At 37.2% G+C, this 21931-nt stretch overlaps 2 protein-coding genes across 3 annotated transcripts in view; one reads left to right on the forward strand and one right to left on the reverse strand.

Annotated features, from left to right (window-relative positions):
* Tfb2m (transcription factor B2, mitochondrial) overlaps positions 1–19208 on the reverse strand; it is a 37936-nt gene extending 18728 nt beyond the window's left edge. Inside the window, exons 1-4 of the mRNA XM_047520510.1 lie at positions 18754–19208; positions 17955–18043; positions 5193–5346; positions 4716–4864 (exon numbers count right to left, since the gene is read on the reverse strand). Coding sequence (XP_047376466.1) covers positions 4716–4864; positions 5193–5346; positions 17955–18043; positions 18754–19063 — 702 coding nt within the window. The 5' untranslated portion in view covers positions 19064–19208. The remainder of the gene's footprint in view (positions 1–4715; positions 4865–5192; positions 5347–17954; positions 18044–18753) is intronic.
* A 192-nt stretch (positions 19209–19400) lies between these two features.
* Cnst (consortin, connexin sorting protein) overlaps positions 19401–21931 on the forward strand; it is a 91288-nt gene continuing 88757 nt past the window's right edge. Inside the window, exon 1 of one of the 2 annotated variants that reach the window (XM_047520508.1) lies at positions 19401–19576. The gene's annotated coding sequence lies outside the window, so the exon portion shown is untranslated. The remainder of the gene's footprint in view (positions 19577–21931) is intronic. The other variant, XM_047520507.1, reaches the window with a different exon arrangement.

The raw sequence follows: 21931 nt of genomic DNA on the forward strand, positions 1-21931 counted from the left end.
GAGCAATGGTACAGAATAGAGGACACGGACACTAACCCAAATAAATACAATTTTCTCATACTAGACAAAGGTGCCAAAAATATGCAATGAGAAAAAATAGCCTCTTCAACAAATGGTGCTGGGAAAACTGGAAATCCATGTGCAACAGAATGAAATTAAACCCCTATCTCTCACCCTGCACAAAACTCAACTCAAAATGGATCAAGGACCTCAGAATCAGACCAGAGACCCTGCAGATTACAGAAGAAAAAGTAGGTCCAAATCTTCAACTTGTTGGCTTAGGATCAACTTCCTTAACAGGACTCCCATAGCACAAGAAATAAAAGCAAGAATCAATACCTGGGACAGATTCAAACTAAATAGCTTTCTCTCAGCAAAGGAAACTATCAGCAATGTGAAGAGAGAGCCTACAGAGTGGGCTCTCTTTGCCACTACTTTAGACAGATCACTAATCTCCAGAATATATAAAGAACTCAAAAAACTCTACACCAAGAATACAAATAACCCAATCAACAAATGGTCTAAGGAAATGAACAGACACTTCACAGAAGAAGACCTACAAACAATCAACAAACATATGGAAAAATGTTCAACATCTCTAGTAATAAAAGAAATGCAAATCAAAACTACACTAAGATTCCATCTCGCCCCAATCAGAATGGCGATTATCAAGAATACAAGCAACAACAGGTGTTGGCGAGGATGTGGGGAAAAAGGTACACTCATACACTGCTAGTGGGGCTGCAAATTAGTGCGGCCACTCTGGAAAGCAGTGTGGAGATTTCTTAGAAAACTTGTAATGGAACCACCATTTGACCCAGCTATCCCACTCCTTGGTCTATACCCAAAGGACTTAAAATCAGCATACTACAGAGATACAGTCACATCAATGTTCATAGCTGCTCAATTCACAATAGCCAGATTGTGGAACCAAACTAGATGTCCTTCAACTGATGAATGGATAAAGAAACTGTGGTATATATATACTATGGAATATTACTCAGCTATAAAGAATAATAAAAGTATGGCATTTGCTGGCAAATGGATGAAATTGGAGAATGTCATGCTAAGTGAGATAAGCCAATCTCAAAAAACCAAAGGACGAATGATTTCGCTGATAAGCAGATGATGACACATAATGGGGGATGTGAGGGGGCAAGAATGGAGGAAGGAGGGAATGTATAGAGGGAAAAGAGGGGTGGGAGGGGTGGGGGAGGAGGAAAAAATAACAGAATGAATCAAACATCATTACCCTATGTAAATGTATGATTACGCAAATAGTATGCTGGTACTCCATGTACAAACAGAAACAACATGTATCCCATTTGTTTACAATAAAAATAAATTTTTAAAAAATTAGCTATACACTTTTATACCAGCAATGGAAAATCAGAAAAGGAAATTGGGAAAATTCCATTTATAATACTACCAAAATTAATTTTAAAAACCTGAGCACTTGCCTAGCATATGTGAGACACTGGGTTGAATTCTCAGCACCACATAAAAATAAATAAAGGTACTGTGTCCATCTACAACTATTAAAAAAAAATTTTTTTTAAACCCTGAGACTTAACTAAGGAGGTGAAAGACATACACCAACAACTACAAAACATTACTAAAATAAATGAAAGAATACACAAATAAATGGAAAGGTATTCTATGTGCATGTACTGAAAGATTTAATATTGTTGAGATGTCAGTACCACTCAACGTGATGTACAGATTCAATATAATCCTTACCAAGTATTTCTTGCAGAAAAGAGAAAATCCATCCTAAAATCGAAATAAAATCTTAAGGGATCCTGAATAGTCTAAGCAATCTTTAAAAAGAAAGTTGGAGGATTTTTATTTCCTGATTTCAAAACTTACTACAAAGTTACAGTAATAACACAGTGTGATACTGCCATAAGCACAATCATACAAACATGTGGAGCACCATCCATGGCCTGCAAATAAAACCAGGCTTGGTTGAGCTATTAGACATGGAAATCTGGCTCTCAGGAACTGACAATTATGAGAAATTGTTCCAGATTGCCTGGAGTATGTGGTTTCTGTGCAGTGGTTTACCACTGGAGTTTGTAGGCCCTGGATGTGGGAATGACCCACTAGAGTGAAACAGCTTGCTTAACTCCACCTCCCATTCTATTTCTCATGGAAGAAGCTCCTACTGGTCTCCTTTGATTTGTACAACTATAAATAAAGGAAACATGAGTTCCTCCATTTTGTTAGAGCCAGACCCTTCTGGATGGATCAACCTGTCATGCCTCCATTTTAAAGATAATTCTGTCTCCTGTCATTTTTTCTATTAAATAAATTTCTTAGCGATTAGTTCACAGCCCATCCCTCTGATAGGAACCCTTTTCCTCAGCCATGTGGGACATGTGGGGAGACAAACCGACAAACCAACAGAGAACCCAACAGATCCTCACATATGTGATTAAATCATTTTTGACAAGGGTATCAAACTACTGAATGGGGAAAAGAAGAGTTTTTAACAATAAATGGTGCTGGGAAAACTAAATATCTACATGCAAAGAATAAAGATGTACACTTGCCTGACAATCTATACAAAAAGTAACTCCAAATAGACCAAATACCTAAATTAAAACTGGAAAACTCTTAGAAGAAAACCCCAGGATAAAGCTTCACAAGAATGGATTTGGTAGTGATTTCTTAGATATGACATCAGAGACACAGGCAACAAAAACTAACAAGGTTGACAATGTAACTCAGTGGTAGAGCCCTTGCCTAGAATGTGAGACTGTGTTTATTTATTTATTTATTTTTATGCGGTGCTAAGGATTGAACCTAGTGCCTCACACATGCCCTGCAAGTGCTCCACCACTGAGCCACAACCCCAGCCCAAGACCCTGCTTTTAATCTCTAGCATGAGAAAAAAAGAAAAGAAAAAGAAAAAGGAAGACATCTGACTTCATCAAAGACTTTAAGCATCAAAGACACTATCAGCAGGGCAAAAAGGCAACCCACAAAATGGGAGAAAGTACTTATGAATCATGTATTTAGTAAGCAATTAAAACTCAATAAAAATGAAAGAACCTGGTTAAAAAATAGGCAAAGGTGTCAGGTGCAGTGGCACAAGCCTGTAATCCCAGTTACTCAGGAGGCTGAGGCAGTAAGATATCAAGTTCAACACCAGCCTCAGCAAAATCCAGACACTAAGCAAATCAGTGAGATCCTGTCTCTTAATGAAAATACAAAATATGGCTGGGGGTGTGGCTCAGAAGTCATGAGTGCCGCTGAGTTCAATCCCTGGTACCCCGCCTCAAAAAAAAAAAAAAAAAAAGTGGGCAAAGGGCTTCAATAGACACTGCTCCAGAGAATCTTTTTTTTTTTAATTTTTTTATTTTTATAGTAAACAAATGGGATACATCTTGTTTCTCTGTACGTGAGGTAGAGGCATTCTATTTGTGTAATCATACATTTACATAGGGTAATAGTTTTTTATTCATTCTATTATTTTCCTTCCCCCCACCCCTCCCACCCCCTTTTCCCTCCATACAGTCCCTCCTTCCTCCATTCTTGTCCCCCTTCCACCCCCCTCCAGAGAATCGTATACAGTGGTTAATAAGTAAATGAAAGATGACTAATTATTAGGAAAATGCAAATCAAAACCACAATGAAATACTACCTCATACCATCAAAACAAGTGTTATAAAAAAACAATAACCAACCAAGGCACAATGGTGCCTGCTTGTTATCCCAGATAATTAGGAGTCACAGGAGGGAGGCTGAGGCAGGAGAATTGCAAGATCAAGGGCAGTCTAGGCAACATCATGAAACCCTGTGTCAAAAGTAAAATTAGAGAAGGGCTGGAGATATAGCTCATAGAGCACCTGCCTAGCATGATGGGCAAGGCCCTGGGTCCAATCCCCAGAAGCATGCATGCATACATGAAAAACGTGAAAGGAGCATTGGTGAGGATGTGGAGAAATTGAAATGCTTGTGCACTGTTAGTGGAAAAGTAAAATGGTACATTCTAAAAAAATTAAAAATATAATTACCATATGAGTCAGTAACTCTACTTTGGGATATATATCCTCAAGACTAAAAGCAAAGACTTGAGGAAATATTTGTCAACTTGTATACATGCCAGCACAATTCACAATAGCCAAAAGGCTGAAGCAATCAAGTGTACATTGACAGATGAACAGATGCACAAACTGTGGTTTATACAAAATGGTAGAATATTATTCCTAAAAGGAACAAAATTCTAACATGCTACAACACGAAGAATCTTGAAGACATTATACTAAGTGAAATAAGCCAAACACATGGACAAATATGATATAACTCTAAATCAGATTCAGAGACAGAAAGTAGAATAATTGTACTAGGTGCTGGGGGAAGAGAGTTATGGGGAGTCAGTGTTTAAGGGTATAGAGTTTCAGTTTTAAAGAAGGATGGACATAATGGTTGCACAATCTAAATTTACTTAAGGCTATTGAATTGTATACATTAGAATAGTTATAATAGTAAATGTTATATTATGTATATATTACCATAATTTTAAAAAAACGTAAAAAAAAAAAACAAAACAAATCTGAAGACTGCTTTACAGAAATTTCTAGTCTTTGTACTCTTAAGTTGTGAACCGTAAATTAAAATTGTACAGACTAAGACTTCACAAAGAAAAATCACAGAACTCTTTGAAAACAAAACAAAACCAAAAAATCAATTATTTGTTAATAAGTTACCTGGTATTCTTTTTCATTGATGAACATATTTAATTCTACTCGTCCATATCTATATATAGAAGTACAGGAATATAGATCATATAAAAGTTTCCAAAGCACGTTTCTTTCACTTCTAAATGGCAATATTCCAATTATTTTTAAAGGAATACCTATTAGGAATATAAGGAAAAAAGATTTAGGTAAAGTTCTTAACATTCTTTCTTGTGACCACATTTAAGTGAAGCAAACTAAGTTAACACTGTTAATTTTAAATTGATTTAAATTAAAACTAAGCCACAGTATCTTTCCCCAATATGGAGGTTGACCTTTGAGGATATAAAATGGTTGTGTCCAGGGAAAGAAAATGTCATATTCAACTGAGAAGCTGCTCATGAACTGTACAATAGAAACTGTACCCAAATGTAAACAAACCAGGTATACTGCCAAAGAGAGCTGGCAAATTATAAGTCATTTGCTTTAGTGAATGACAAAAATTACCTGCTTTCCAAGGAACTGCTTGTATTCCTAAATCTTTAAAAAGCTCACTTGAAACACAAACAGGTGGTTTTGCTATTTTACAATTGTCAGGATCCATTTTAAAGAAGTCACAGTAAACCACTTTCAGTTTTCCATTCATATTTTTCCCTAAAGACTAGAAACAAAGAGATAACATGTTAAGAAATTTCAATATTGCATAGACATTGTAATAATTCGAATATCTACTTAGAAAAATAATATAAAAAATGACTTGAAGACTTTCTTACAAAAAAATATTTCTATGTCCATAAAGAAAATATTACCACCCAGGAACAGTGGTACACACCTGTAATCCAAGTGACCCAGAGGGCTGAGGCAAGAGCATCACATGTTAGAGGTCAACCTCAGCAACTTAGCAAGACCCTATCTCAAAATAAAAAATAAAAAGGGCGAGGGATTGAGTTTAGTGGTAAAGGCCTGGGTTTGATTCCCAGTACAAACAAAAAAAGAAAGAAAGAAAAAGGAAAATATTAATAGTGTACCTACACCTTAACAGAGAAAATAAAAATCAATGCCTAAAAGTGATCAAAGTGCAACAATATTACCAAGAAATCCACTCCCAAACAAAAGTAATCTTCAACGGGGGCAGAGGGTATAGTTTAGTGGTACAGAAATTGCCTAATTTGAGCAAGGCCCTGGGTTCAAACCCACAAAACAAAAAACAAATAATGACAAAAACAACAAAACCTTCAACAATCCTTACTTATTCTCTTACTTTCTTTATTTTATCTTAATGACTTCAGTTCTTCAAAAGCTTCTTCACACTAATCTCTAACTGCTTAGTTGTGGCTACCTGGAGCATTGGGCCAAGATTCTGAGATCACAGCTGGACTCCAGTACACAGCTGTGAGTCATCTGCTATGGTCATGGGAAGAAGAAACAGAAGATGTTTCATAGAAGGGAAAAACAATTAAAATATTAAAGCAAAATGCAAATGGAGTCAAGACAGTATCTTTTTTCCCCTAAGGGAATCTAGTCAATCATCCACCAAATGAACTTAAAGCTCCTTGGGTAGGTCAATCTATATCTTCACCTTTTCATTTACATTTTCAAAGACAGAAGCAACCATAGACCTTGTCCAATGGAAGACAATCAGTATATTTTAGTTTTTTCATTGCCCATTAAACTTAATTTGAAGTTACAGAAAAATCACCTAGAAGAAAGCAGTAAGTTTTTGAGGTATACATGGAGGTTTGCTTTCATTTAATTTTTAAAATGTGCTGGAGATTACATTCAGTGCCTCATCTGTACTATGAAAGCACTCTACCACTGAGCTATACCCACAGGCTCACACTGTGGTTTTTATATACAGAAAATTCTACTGGTATTTGTCAAGGATTAAAACAATTTCACAATCTAAAGTAATGAATTTAAAAGCCAACTTTTTCTTAAGCATTAGAGTTCAACCTATAAATAGTATTCTATTTCAAACTCTATTTTTTTTTTTGGTGGTACTGTGGATTACATGCTAGGTAATCTCTCTAAAACTGAGCTACATTCCCAACCCTAAATCTAGTAAATTTTAATTATCACTTCACCAAGGGAACCATTTACAAAGATTAAAAGAAAGACTGGGGATAGAAATCATATCTACTTGGTCATATTAATTTTGAGATGTCTACTAAGTGGTCCAAATAGAGATGCTAGGTAGGAAGCTATATATCTGAAAAAGCAGTTCAGTGGAGTGGTCCAGGCTGCAGGTATAAATTTGGGAGAATTTGACTTAGGATAATTAAAGCCAGGAGTATAGATCCCCAAGGAGAAATACAGAAAACTAAACCTAAGGATGGTGTAACTCCAGAGTCTAACGACAAGAACCTAAGAATAACACAAGGAAATAAGTAAGGAAACCTGAACAGTGCAGTGTTGCAAAAGCCAAAAGAACAGAACATTGATGTAAAGCATATGATGATTTTTAAACTCCAACATGTATAGCAGTAAGATAAACTTACAAGGTATAAAAAAGGTATGTTTCAAGTAAGGAAAGTTAATTAATTTTGCTTTGATGAAAATGTTTTTTAGAAGTACACTTTATTACTTAGTAATTTTTGCATTCTGAGGGAACATCATGCATTTTTGCTTTAGCACCTGTAATTAACCATTCACAATTCAAATACAATAATAGCCAAAGCTCCAAAATAAATAACTGAATTCATATAATAATTATGAGGTCATATTTAAAAACTCAATTGGGATGCATTTAAGAGTCAAAAACAGGAAGCAAAAAGGACAGAGGAAATTAAACCTTGAGTTTTTCATAGTCACTAAGGTACATTACCTAAGTTTATCTTATTTAATCCTAATCAAGATCCTATACAGGCAGATACTAGCATCTCTTATTTTATATATAAGATTTATAGATTCTGAAAGGTTAAATTAGTTACTTGGGCCAGTAACTAAAGAAGTTCTAGGGCTGCATGATTTGAAAAGACTATGCCCTATCCCTGCTGAAATTAGGGTATACCACAAAAGTTGGTATTTCGTTAACTGAACATCACAGCTATTTCTGTAACAATTTTTTCACAATTCAAATTTGCAATATGTGTAAGATGTCTAGTATATTCAGATAGGAAAATAAACTTGCTGCCTAAAACATTGTTACTGTGGATTTCCAGGACTAGAGGAATGTGGGGGAGGGAACTTAAAAGTTAGATAAATCCAGAATCAAGAATTATCCTTGAAAATCATTTTTAGAAGCAAACTTGAGAGACTTTAGGTTGCTAGAAACATGATTTGCTAAGAGGACCACTTTTGTTCCTTGATTAAGGGCTGCAAAGGTTCTACTTACATATTTCTCATTTTATTCTGGCAAATAGATGGGTTCACCCAAAATGACATGTGAGGCCCTGGTTGGCAGTTTAAGTTAGTCCCAGTGGTAATAAGAAAAAAAAAAAAACCTGAACTGGAGCAAACCTGGATTTAGAGACTGACTGCAGACCAACAGTAGAGCACAAGCTGCCCGCTACTGCCTCGAAGTTCGCTGTCACAGTACCTGCATGTTTGGTTAAACGTGGCTACTGCCATTTTGAGACAACAAACAGGACCCATAGGACCCCTGGCCGAACTGACTGAGCCCCATCTCCAGGACCCCTCACCTCGACCAACCACTGCCTGCCTCCAGGGCCCTCAAACCGACTGACTGTTCCCCGTCCCCAGGACTCCCAGACCAACTGACTGCACCCTACCACCAAGACCCCCTACCAATTGACTGCAACTTGCCTCCAGGATCCTACAAGCAGACTGACCACACCCTACCTCCAGGACCTCCAGCTGACCACACCCACACCCCAAGTTCCAGCTCCCCATTTGCCAACAAATTTGGAAGCCAGAGTGGCCATCTTGGATAATCCTAGAAGCCATATCTCCCATCTTTAGGTGGGGCAAATCCCATCCTGAGATACCTGCTGGAGACTGGAAGCTCATTGTCAGGTACCTCTCATGCATCAGGCTACTGAAGACTGGGAGGTTTGAATATTCTATGACTGTTATAGTGTAGACTTTTTTTTCTCCTTATTGAAAAATTTTAAGTTTTTATTTCTTTACTTTTCTCGCTTTTTTTCTTTTGATCACCTGTTCCCTCAGAGTCTCTCCCTTTTTGCATGCTAACAACCAACTTCTTTTGATTACACTCTCACTCTTTCTATGATCTAGAACTTCTATATATTCTTTTCTTATTCCATTAACAGCTACATACTATACCCCTCCCCATCCTCATTGTCCTCCATTAGAAACTGCAGACCTTATTACAAATCTATTTTTACACTGAAGATAAAAATTGAACTCATTCTGTTTATTATGACAATATTGTTAACGTCCTCATAGGGGCTATATGATTTAGGATTGCATATTGCCTATACTGGGCACTGCTAATATTGTTCTCCCCCTTAAGAAAAGGAATTGGAAACCTATAGGGTCACTATAAGCCTACAGGGGGGAAACTGCAATACCCCAGATCTGCACTGCTAGAGGGGAAGATACATGAACAACATGAAAAACAAGGGAAGAAAATGTTCCAAATGAATCTAGATTCTATATAAATAGAATCCAGTGACAACATGGTAGAAGAAATGTCAGAAAAAGAGTTCAGATTATACTTAATTAAAATGGTTCATGAAGCAAAGGAAGAGATAAGAAAGCAAATGCAGGCAATGAATGATCACACCAATAAGCAGTTGAAAGAGCAACTGCAGGAGGCAAAAGATCATTTCAACAAAGAGATAGAGATAAAAAAAAAAAAAAAAAAAAACCCAAATGGAAATCCTTGAAATGAAGAAAACAATGAACCAAACTAAAAACACAATGCAAAGCATCACCAAAGACTAGACCACTTGGAAGACTGAAGCTCAGACAATGAAGACATAATATTTAATCTTGAAAATAAAGTTGCCCAAACAGAGAAGATGATAAGAAATCTTCAACAGAAACTCCAAGAACTATGGGACATCATGAGAAGATCAAATTTAAGAATTATCGGGATTGAGGAAGGCACAGAGATACGAACCAAAGGAATGAACAACCTAGTCAATGAAATAATATCAGAAAATTTCCCAAACCTGAAGAATGAAATGGAAAATCAAATACAAATACCAAATGCACAAAATCACAACAGGTCCACACCAAGGCACATTATAATGAAAATGCCTAATATACAAAATAAAGATAGGATTTTGAAGCTGCAAGAGAAAAGCATCAGATTATATAAAGGGGGAGACCAATAAGGATATCAGCAGATTTCTCAGCCCAGACTCTAAAAGCTAGAGGGCCTGGAACAACATATTTCAAGCTCTGAAAGAACATGGTTGCCAACCAAGAATCCTATACCCAGCAAAACTAACCTTCAGATTTGAAGCCGAAATAAAATCCTTCCATGATAAACCAAAGTTAAAAGGATTTACAAATAGAAAGCCTGTGCTATAGAATATTCTCAGCAAAATATTCCATGAGGAGGAAATGAAAAACAATGTGGGTCAGCAAAGGGAGGAACTACCTTAAAGGAAAAAACATTCAAAGGAGAAACCAAGTCAAGTTAAAACCAAAAATAAGTCCAAATGACTGGGAATACAAATCATGTCTCAATAATAACCCTGAAGGTTAATGGCCTAAACTCATCAATAAAAGACACAGACTGGCAGAATGGATTATAAAGAAAGACCCAACAATATGCTGCCTTCAAGAGACTCAACTCATAAGAAAAAGACATCCACAGACTAAAGATGAAAGGATGAGGAAAAACCTACCATGCAAACGGACTCAGTAAAAAAGTGGGGGTTTCCATCTTTATTTCAGATAAAGTGGACTTCAAACCAAAGTTAGTCAGAAGGGATAAAGAAGGACATTTCGTATTGCTTAAGGGAACCATAAATCAGGAAGACCTAACGATCATACATATTTGTACCCAAACAATGGTGCATCCATGTGCACCAAACAAATCCTTCTCAATTCCAGGAATCAAATAGACCACAACACAAGAATTCTGCATGACTTTAACACACTGCTGCCACCACTGGATAGATCTTCCAAACAAAAACTAAACAAAGAAACCACAGAACTCAATAACACAATCAATAACTTAGACCTAAAAGACATATATAGAATATTCCATCAACAAGTGAATTCACTTTCTTAGCAGCACATGGAACCTTCTCGAAAATAGACCATATGTTATGCCACAAAGCAACCCTTAGGAAATGCAAAAAAATAAATATACAGCCTTCGGTTCTATCAGATCATAATTGAATGAAATCAGAAATCAATGACAAAATAAAAAACAGAAATTACTCCAACACCTGGAGACTAAATAATATGCTATTGAATGAAGCATGGATAACAGAAAATATCAGGGAGGAAATAAAAAAATTCTTAGAGGTAAATGAGAACAATGATACAACATATCAAAATCTTGGGACACTATGAAAGCAGTACTAAGAGGAAAATTCATTGCATGAAGGGCATTCAATAAAAAATAAAAAGTCAACAACTAAATGACCTAATGTTACAACTCAAAGCCCTAGAAAAAGAAGAACAGAACAATACCAGAAGTAGTAGAAGACAGTAAATAATTAATCAGAGGCTGAAAACAATGAAATTGAAACAAAAGAAACAATTCAAAAAATTGACAAAACAAAAAGTTGGTTCTTTGAAAAAGTAAACAAAATAGACAAACCCTTAGCCACACTAACAAAGAGAAGGAGAGAGAAAACTCAAATTACTAAAATTCATGATGAAAAAGGAAATATCACAACAGACACCACTGAGATACATAACATATTTTGAAAATCTATATTCCAACAAAACAGAAAATACAGAAGACACTGACAAACTGAACCAGGAGGACAAATACAACTTAAACAGATCAATATCAAGCAATGAAATAGAAAAAGCCATCAAAAGCCTACCAACCAAGAAAAGCCCAGGACCAGACGGATTCTCAGCCGAGTTCTACAAGACCTTCCAAGAAGAACTTATTCCAATACTTCTCAAAGTATTCCAGGAAATAGAAAAGGACGGAACCCTACCAAACTCATTCTATGAAGCTAATATCACCCTCATACCCAAACCAGACAAAGACACATCAAGGAAAGAAAATTTTAGACCAATATTCTTGATGAATATAGATGCAAAAATCCTTAAAATCCTGGCAAACCATATCCAAAACATTTTTTTTTAAAACATATTAAGAAGATAGAAAATCTTGAATCATGATCAAGTGGGGTTCATTCTAGGAATGCAAGATTGGTTCAACATTTGTAAATCAATAAATGTAATCCATCATGCCAATACATTTAAGGATAAGAATAACATGGTTATTTCAATTGACGCAGAAAAAGCGTTCGACCCCTTCATGCTGAAAACACTAGAAAAAATACGGACAGTAGGAACACACCTCAACGTTGTAAAGGCTATTTATGGTAAACCCATGGCCAACATCATTATTATTTTTTTTTTAATTTTTTTGTTGTTGTTGATAGACCTTTATTTTATTTGTTTATATGTGGTGCTGAGACTCGAACCCAGTGCTTCACACATGCTAGGCGAGCGCTCTGCCACTGAGCCAAAACCCCAGCCATCCAACATCATTCTTAATGGAGAAAAACTGAAACCATTCCCTTTAAAAATAGGAATAAGATAGGGATGCCCTCTTTCACCACTTCTATTCAACATCATCCTTGAAATACTAGCAAGAGCAATTAGACAGACTAAAGAAATTAAAGGGATATGATTAGGAAAAGAGGAACTCAAGTTGTCACTATTTGCAGATGACATGATTCTCTATTTAGAGGATCCAAAAAAACTCCATCAGAAAACTTCTAGACCTCATAAATGAATTCAGGAAAATAGCAGGATATAAAATCAACATGCATAAATCTAAAGCATTTTTATACATAAGCGATAAAACATCTGAAAGGGAAATGAGGAAAACAACTCTGTTCGCAATCATCTCAAGAAAAATAAAATACTTGAGAGTCAATCAAACCAAAGAGGTGAAAGATCTCTACAATGAAAACTATAAAACATTAAAGAAAGAAATTGAAGATCTCAGAAAATGGAAAGAACTCCCATGTTCTTGGATAGGCAGAATCAATATTATCAAAATGGCCATACTTCCAAAGGCACTATACAGATTTAACGCAATTCCAAATAAAATTCCTATGACATTTCTCATAGAAACAGATTAAGCAATTATGAAATTCATCTGGAAGAACAAAAGACCTAGAATAGACAAAGCAATCCTGGGCAGGAAGAGTGATGCAGGTGGTATCACAATACCAGATGTTAAACTCTACTACAGAGCAACAGTAACAAAAACGGCATGGTATTGGCACCAAAATATAAAGGTAGACCAATGGTACAGGATAGAAGACACAGAGATAAACCCATATAAGTACAGTTATTTCGTACTAGACAAAGATGCCAAAAACATACAATGGAGAAAAGATAGCCTCTTCAACAAATGGTGCTGGCAAAACTGGAAATCCATATGCAATAAAATGGAATTATACTCCTATCTCACCCTGTACAAAACTCAACTCAAAATGGATAAAGAATTCAGGAATTAGACCCGAGACCCTTAACCAAATAGAAGAAAAAGTAGTCCCGAATCTCCATCATGTTGGCTTAGGACCAGACTTCCTTAACAAGACCCCCATAGTGCAAGAAATAAAAGCAAGAATCAATAAATGGGATAGATTCAAACTAAAAAGCTTTTTCTCAGCACAGGAAACAATCAATAATGTGAAAAGAGAGCCTAGAAAGTGGGAGAAAATCTTTTCCACACATACTTCAGACAGAGCACTCAACTCTAAAGTTTATAAAGAACTTAAAAAACATTATACCCAAAATACAAAGAATCCAATCAATAAAAGGGCTAAGGAAATGGGCAGACACCTCACAGAAGAAGATATACAGGTGAAAAATAAAATACTTGGGAATCAATCTAATAAAAGAGGTGAAAGACCTCTACAATGAGAACTACAGAACACTAAAGAAAGAAATTAAAGAAAACCTTAGAAGATGGAAAGATCTCCCATGTTCTTGGATAGGAAGAATTAATATTGTCAAAATGGCCATACTACCAAAAGTGCTATACAGATTCAATGCAATTCCAATTAAAATCCCAATGATGTACCTTACAGAAATAGAGCAAGCAATCAGGAAATTCATCTGGAAGAATAAGAAACCCAGAATAGCTAAAGCAATCCTTCACAGGAAAAATGAAGCTGGGGGTATCACAATACCCAAACTACAACTATACTACAAAGCAATAGTAACAAAAACAGCATGGTATTGGTACCAAAATAGACAGGTAGATCAATGGTACAGAATAGAGGGCACCGACACAAACCCAAATAAATACAATTTTCTCATACTAGACAAAGGGGCCAAAAATATGCAATGGAGAAAAGATAGCCTCTTCAACAAATGGTGCTGGGAAAACTGGAAATCCATATGCAACAGAATGAAACTAAACCCATATCTCTCACCGTGCACGAAACTCAACTCAAAATGGCTTAAGGACCTCGGAGTCAGACCAGAGACCCTGCACCTTATAGAAGAAAAAGTAAGTCCAGATCTTCAACATTGTCGGCTTAGGACCAGACTTCCTCAACAGGACTCCCATAGCACAAGAAATAAAAGCAAGAATCGATACTGGGATAGATTCAAACTAAATAGCTTTCTCTCAGCAAAGGAAACTATCAGCAATGTGAAGAGAGAGCCTACAGAGTGGGAGAATATCTTTGCCAATCATACTTCAGACAGAGCACTAATCTCCAGAATATATAAAGGACTCAAAAAACTCTACACCAAGAATACAAATAACCCAATCAACAAATGGGCTAAGGAAATGAACAGACACTTCACAGAAGATCTACAAGCAATCAACAAACATATGAAAAAATGTTCAACATCTCTAGTAATAAGAGAAATGTGAATCAAAACCACCGAAAGATTCCATCTCACCCCAATAAGAATGGCGATTATCAAGAATACAAGCAACAACAGGTGTTGGCGAGGATGTGGGGAAAAAGGTACACTCATACATTGCTGGCGGGGTTGCAAATTAGTGCAGCCACTCTGGAAAGCAGTGTGAAGATTCCTTAGAAAACTTGGAATGGAACCACCATTTGACCCAGCTATCCCACTCCTGGGCCTATACCCAAAGGACTTAAAATCAGCATACTACAGAGATACAGTCACATCAGTGTTCACAGCTGCTTAATTCACAATAGCCAGATTGTGGAACCAAACTAGATGTCCTTCAACTGATGAATGGATAAAGAAACTGTGGTATATATATTTTCAATGGAATATTACTCTGCAATAAAGAATGATAAAATTATGGCATTTGCTGGCAAATCGATGAAATTGAAGAATATCATGCTAAGTGAGATAAGCCAATCTCAAAAAACCAAAGGTCGAATGATCTCTCTGATAAGCAGATGATGACACATAATGGGGGGTGGGAGGGGTTAGGGTTAGGGAGGGGGGCAAGAATGGAGGAAGGATGGACTGTATAGAGGGAAAAGAGGGGTGGGAGGGGTGGGGGAAGGGAAAAAATAACAGAATGAATCAAACAACATTACTCTATGTAAATTTATGATTACACAAATGGTATGCCTTTACTCCATGTACAGAGAAACAACATGTATCCCATTTGTTTACAATAAAAAAAAAAAAGATATACAGGTGATCAACAAATATATGAAAAAGTGCTCATCATCCCTAGTAATTAGAGAAAAGCAAATTAAAATCACCCTATGATTTTATCTAACTCCACTTAGAATGGCTATTATCAAGAACACAAGCAATAATAAGTGTTGATGTGGACGTGGGCAAAAAGGCACACTCATACATTGCTGGTGGAGTTGCAAATTGGTGCAGTCACTCTGGAAAGCAGTATGGAGATTCCTCCGAAATCTTGGAATGGACCCACCAGTTGACCCAGTTATCCCACTCCTCGGTTTATACCCAAAGGACTTAAAATCAGCATACTACACTGATGCAGTCACATCAATGTTCATAGCAGCTCAATTCACAATAGCTAGATAGTGGAACCAACCTAGATGCCCTTTAATTGACAAATGGATAAAGAAACTGTGGTATATATACACAATGGAATATTACTCAGCCATAAAGAACAAAATTATGGCATTTGCAGGTAAATGGATGAAGTAGGAAAATATCATGCTAAGTGAAATGGGCCAAGCCCAAAAAACCAAAGGCCAAATGTTTTCTCTAAGTGGATGAAAAAAAAAAAAAAAAAAAGCAAAACTGTATTTAGTCACTGATGTTTTACATATATAGCCTCAGAAACATTTTATTACTGATATTTCTGCGTTCAATTTCCAAGTTGAAATTAGAAGTGGATATGTTTATTAAATCACATTTCATGACATTAAACCCTTGAACAATTGTGATTTTTTTTTTTGGAGGTTGGTGCACAGTGCTAGGGATCAAACCTTAGAACTCAGATATGCTAGGTAAGTGCCCTACCACTGAGTTACACCCCAAGTCTGAACAATTTTATCTCTTTTTTTTTTTCTTTGTTTTTAAAATTCAACAGATTTAGATTATTTTCAAGTCAGTCATAGAATAGCAATAACCTTTTTTTTTTTGGTCTAGGAATAGAACCAAGAGCCTTGCACATATTAGGTAAGTTCTACCACTGAGCCACACACCTCCCCTCAGCCTAGAACAATAATCTAATGTTTAAAGTTTTGTTTTTAAAAAATTAAATGACTAAATTTTGCAGACATTTTCACATAGCACACTTTAAGATAAAGTCATTCACTTTACATGGTTTCAGGAAGTTGGCGTAGAGAAGTATGAGCGATCTAAATTGAATCTTGAAATTTCTAAAGGAGATGTGGTGGGGGGAAGGCTGGCTAATTATGCAAGGAATTTCCGTGCATTTACTGTTATGTGAACTTGTCTGCTACGTAAGAGTCAGGATTACTAAAAAATCCACTTGCATAAGACTTGCACTCTATGCAACTGTACCTGAGTATACCAAATCTTTCTTGCCTCTGAAATCCTAAATCCAGTTTACACAGTCCGATTAATCTAATCTTAGCATTCACTCCAGTTAGATTCTGAACTAACAGAGGGCAGAGGCACAGCACAGACTACTAAAGACTAGTGATACCAACTATATGCTTTATTCAGTCAGTTTGTCTGTTGGTGAATATATGAGTGGGAAGGTATGATCCCTTTCTCCGCACCATTTTGAGATTCATAGTCTAAACTTCTATCAGGAAAGATTGGTTAATAAAGAGAAATACAACAAATTTATGTAAGGAAAGTTTATGTAACATGAGATCCTTTATAATGAAGACCCAAAGATCCAAGGAAACCTGCCCATTTTTATGCTTGGATTCAATGAAGTATGGACAGATGTAGAGAGATGAGACTGGACAAAAAGGGTGTGATGTAATGTAACAGACAGAAGCAGGGGAACTCAGCAAGCCCTGCCTGTTCAGTTTCTTGGCTTCTCTCTGTGGCATTTCTTCCTCCTGGATATAGGTTCAAGATTCCTTCTGAAATGAGGTTTCATGATTTATTATGAAACAAGGCAGGTCAGAAAATTGCTTTACGGTCAGTTCTTAAACAGAAAGGTAGGGAAAGATTCAGTAATAGTTTTAGGCTTCATGGCTTGCTTTGAGGAAAAGTAGGTCTAGTTTTTATGATGCTTTGGGGAAAAGGAATTCTAGTTTCTATGACTACTTTTGGGGAAGAATGAGGGGCAAGATATAGGAGGGCAGGAGTAGGTCAGAGAGCTTTTCTTAGTTCTGACGCTCTTTCTGAGGGCTTCCAATGTTCCTTTATTTCAAAGTATTCAGCAGATCAAAATGTCGTACTTGGGGGTATCATTTTCTATTTCTTTTTTTTTTTGGGGGGGGTGCTGGGAATTGAACCCAGGGCCTTGTGCTTACAAGGCAAGCACTCTACCGACTGAGCTATCTTCCCAGCCCCGGGGGTATCATTTTCTGAGCTCCATTAAGAACTAGAACTAGAAAATAAATCACAGATCTATCAAACTCTTAGTCATTCAACATGCACCAAATACTTAGTGTGTTTTATTCATTATGGATAACAAACAAGGTATGTAAGACATGGCCCATAAAGGAGATTCTATAAAAAATAATGTATTTAATTCTACTTCCCTGAACTACTCAAAGTTAGCAGACTGAACAAAAAATTATTTTTAGATAAAAAAAAGTATACCTCCAAATGTGGAATAAAAGTTTTGTCACTTTCTAGGGCAACCACTTTGGCACCAGCTTCAAGTAATGCTTGAGTCAGGATTCCAGGCCCTAATATATTAACAGAAGAGAAAGTTTATGTGCAAAGTAAACAATATAATCTCTTTTAATATCAAACGCTTAATAGCTGTTATACAAGTACTGTATAATTTCAATTCTCACAACATCCCCAACATGTACTTTTGACATATAAGGAAAGTGGGGATTAAATAATTACTTGACTCCAACATTCCAAGTGGCTTTGAATCCATCCTGTCAGTGACTGCAAATTTTGTATTGTTAATCACGTTTCACTTTTCCTTAAAAGAAAAAACAAAAAACAAAACAAAAAAAAAGATTGTCTCTAGCCTTCCTCTTAACTCATGGACTACGTGGATGCTCTAACTATCAAAAATAATGTCGAGCCTAAACAGAACTGGCATTCAAAGATAGGAAATGGTGCTTTAAAACACGTTCAAAAAGTCTACAAATCATGTGTTTTCCGCATCTTGCTATGATCTATAATAGATGCACAAGACGGATAAGATAAACTTTGCGCTCACAACTGTTTTAGGGAGAAGTGAAAGCTATGAGCAAATTTTAAAATATTGCATAAGGTGCAAACTGCTACAGAAATATTTTGTGATGCTATTATTTTGTGGGCAATCTTTCCAAGAAAGTGACCTGAAGTAAAGGGCAGTGCCTTAAATAGCACCCCACTATTGGTCAATAAAAATTTGCAGAAGAGAACATCCAAGAAAATGCAATCCAGCCATACTCACCTGGATTGCACTCCAGGAGTAGCTGCCGAGGATTTTTTCGTTTCTCCCGCAGGATCTGTACCAAGGTCTCAGCCAATTTCCGACTAGTTATGTAACGCCCGGGCTCTAAGCGGCACTTGGACACCCACCAGGGAGAGTCCCCCAAATCTGGATAGGGTAACGGCTGTGGGTAGAAGTCAGACAATTCACGGCGGTTCCTCGCCTGAAAGTCCTTCCGCTTAGTTGCTCCTGACCTCAAAATGTAAAAGCGACCAGCGCCCGCCCAAACTGACGTTAGTCGCGGAGCAATGCCGGTAGCTGGGCCCCACATCTTCGCCTCTAAGGTCGGCCTCAAAGATCAACTAGGATCTACTTCGGTAAGCCCTGTGCAAAGCATTACACGTGCAAACCCTCCTCGCCACCGATCTAGGCCGGGCGGAAGTAAACATTACAATCTGCGCATGCGAACGTCTGATCCTTGGTGCAGTCTTCCCTCACTTCCGTTTCCGACACGCCTCTGCCGCCAGAGGATTGTGAGTGGACGGATGAGGAAGGAGACCGACTCTCCGGCTGTGTCCGGACTCATACTCTATGGTTATCCGCCCTCGGCGCTTCCTCTCTAGCCGCTCGTGCTCTATGGTCCGCGGTCTCGGGCCGCCAGCCGGCCAGCGGGGAGGGGTGCGCAGAGGGAGGCGGGGCGGAAAGGCAAGAGGTGTCTAATCCACCCGAGCCGCGGGAGACCCGAGCAAGCTCAGTGACAGCTCCTCGGCCGCCATGTCAGCGAGTGGGGCTGAAAACAGACCCGGCGCCCAGCGGTAGTCCTTCTTTTGCCTCGGATTCCCAGGTGAGGAGAGGAAGAACGGGATGCAGGGACCCGCCGCTGGAAAGCCTTTCGAAAGCCCCTCGCTCCTCCCTCTGCGCTGTCCTCCGGCAGCGCCGCCTCTGCCCTCGCACTGAGGTGTAGCCGGGTTCCCTCACCTTCGCCCCCTCCCCGGTAGCCTGTTTCCCCCTCTTTCCTCCAGCCAATGTGGGTCTTCTGTTCCTACGCATCGCGCCAATTTCTCCCTCCCTAGGGGATTAGCGCCAGAAATCGTTCCTCGCCGGGCTCCCTGGGGAGCCTGCGGCTTCTACTATGTCTCTGTCCCTTTCTGTCCTGTTGCCTACTGCCTGGTATCTCCACCCTTGTGGATGCTTTTTATTCCTCCTCACCATACCTGCTCCCTCCGCACCACCACTTTAGTTGTCAGGAACCACCTGGTGTTTCCGCCGGGGGCCAATATTTACCTAAATTTTCCATGTTTGAAAGAGTGTTTTCAATCTTAAGTTTTAAGATTGAAAAATTAAGATTTATAAGCTTAAAATTCCTTTCTAAGCTCAAAAGAACGAAAATCTTGGAAAGCTTATTTTATTTACTGAGTAAAGTTAAACACATTGTACTATAGAATGCAATTTAAAAGACCAGTTCCAAAGACTAAAAATAGGATGCTCTAATGGAAATTTTGGCCGTCTGTGGGGCGATTTTTTTAGAGTAATTTCACTGAGGATCATAAGAAAGAGCTTGACCACCAAGGCAGGAAACTGCAACCAATCAACTCCTTAGTTTAAAGTATGTACAATCCTTTCTGCTTACTCTACTGGGAGCATAATTGAGCTTGGTATTTAAATGCACAGGGAAAAGGTTCCAGAGGAATGTGTCACCTAGCAAATAGTCTGAAGATTATCCTCAACTGATAAAACTCCAACTGATGAAGAATTGACAACTAAATAGGACCTTTTGGAGATTATTCGTTTGTTTTGATACTATAGAAAGTATCTAATCAACTGTTGTGGAAACCCTGGGGATTCACTCATTGATCTTAATTTCCTTAAGTTTTCTTTTATTGAAAATTTCCTAGAACCTTTTGCCTTTTGCCACAGCTGAACACTGGAGAAAGTTTCCCCCCTTCTCTTAAAAAAACATTTTCATAGATTCGGAAAAACGCTGATTTTTTTTTTTTTTTTCGCCAAGTGCCCTGGAGGCCTAAATATTTTCAAATCAAAGCGGAAAGATGTCTTATGGTAGAGGAAGTATATGATTGACTCAAAGAAATGTAATGTTGAATTTATCACTATAAAAATATGCTTTTTAAAACTGGATGTGTCGCTCAGTGGTAGAATGCTTGCCTGGCATGCTCAGGGTCTTTGGTTCTATGTACAGCACTGCAAAAAATAAAATAAAAATACTTAAAAATTAACATTGTAAGGGGAAAAGCAAATATGTAAGATGAACAGGTGGAAATACAAAATGCATTTTCTTATTTTGTAATGTTTGTGGACCAAAGTGAGCCTACTTAATCCTAAAGAAACAATTTTCTAATTTTGCTTTTACTGCTGTTATTTTCTTTTGGTTTGGGGAAAGGGAATTAGGTTACAAGTATTTCCCTTTTTTATACTATTAATGATTCACTTGTTTGTGGTTGAAAGTACTTGAATAACAGAATCTTTTTTTCCTGAGACCCTAGGTACTAAAAATGAAAGAAATGTCCATTTTAAAGATGAGTGTTATAATTAGCCTTTAGACATATTTTATTAGTAAATTTTGGTTAGTTTACTTTTCATCTTATTTTCTTAAGTTGTGTGGTTTTGCATCCTGTGCTATTTTTGCCTTTTTGAAGTAATCTTTCTTTCAAATGGTGCCAGGACTAAGTTATCCTACTGAGTATTTTTATGATTGCTTGAAGTTATTTTTCTTATTATCTCAAACTGCTTTTTCATTTATCTTCTAAATCACATCTGTAACTGGGAAATACCAAGTGACAATTCCAGTTTGCTGTCAGAATCAAGGTTGCAGTTCTATAGCAGTAAACGTTTAAAAAAAAAAACAAAAAAACTATACTGCAAGCCACAGAAGTAATTTAAAAATTTCTAGTAGTCATATTCACAAATTAAAAAGAAATAGGCAAAATTAAATTGTAATAATATAATTTAGCCCTATGTATGTAATTTCAAAATGGACTCAAAGTTTAAAATGAGAGGTTTTTCATGAGTTTACACAGAATCTGCAAATTCTGGTGTATATTTTACATTTATAGCACATCTCAGTTCAGACTAGCTAGCTACTGTTCAAGTTCTCAGTAGTCACATATGGTTAATGACTACTTCATTTGGTAGCACCATATCTGGTTTTTGGTTTGTTTGTTTGTTTATTTATAGTGCTAGG

This window comes from Sciurus carolinensis, chromosome 12, assembly GCF_902686445.1.
Source record: "Sciurus carolinensis chromosome 12, mSciCar1.2, whole genome shotgun sequence".
NCBI classification, from domain to species: Eukaryota; Metazoa; Chordata; class Mammalia; order Rodentia; family Sciuridae; genus Sciurus; species Sciurus carolinensis.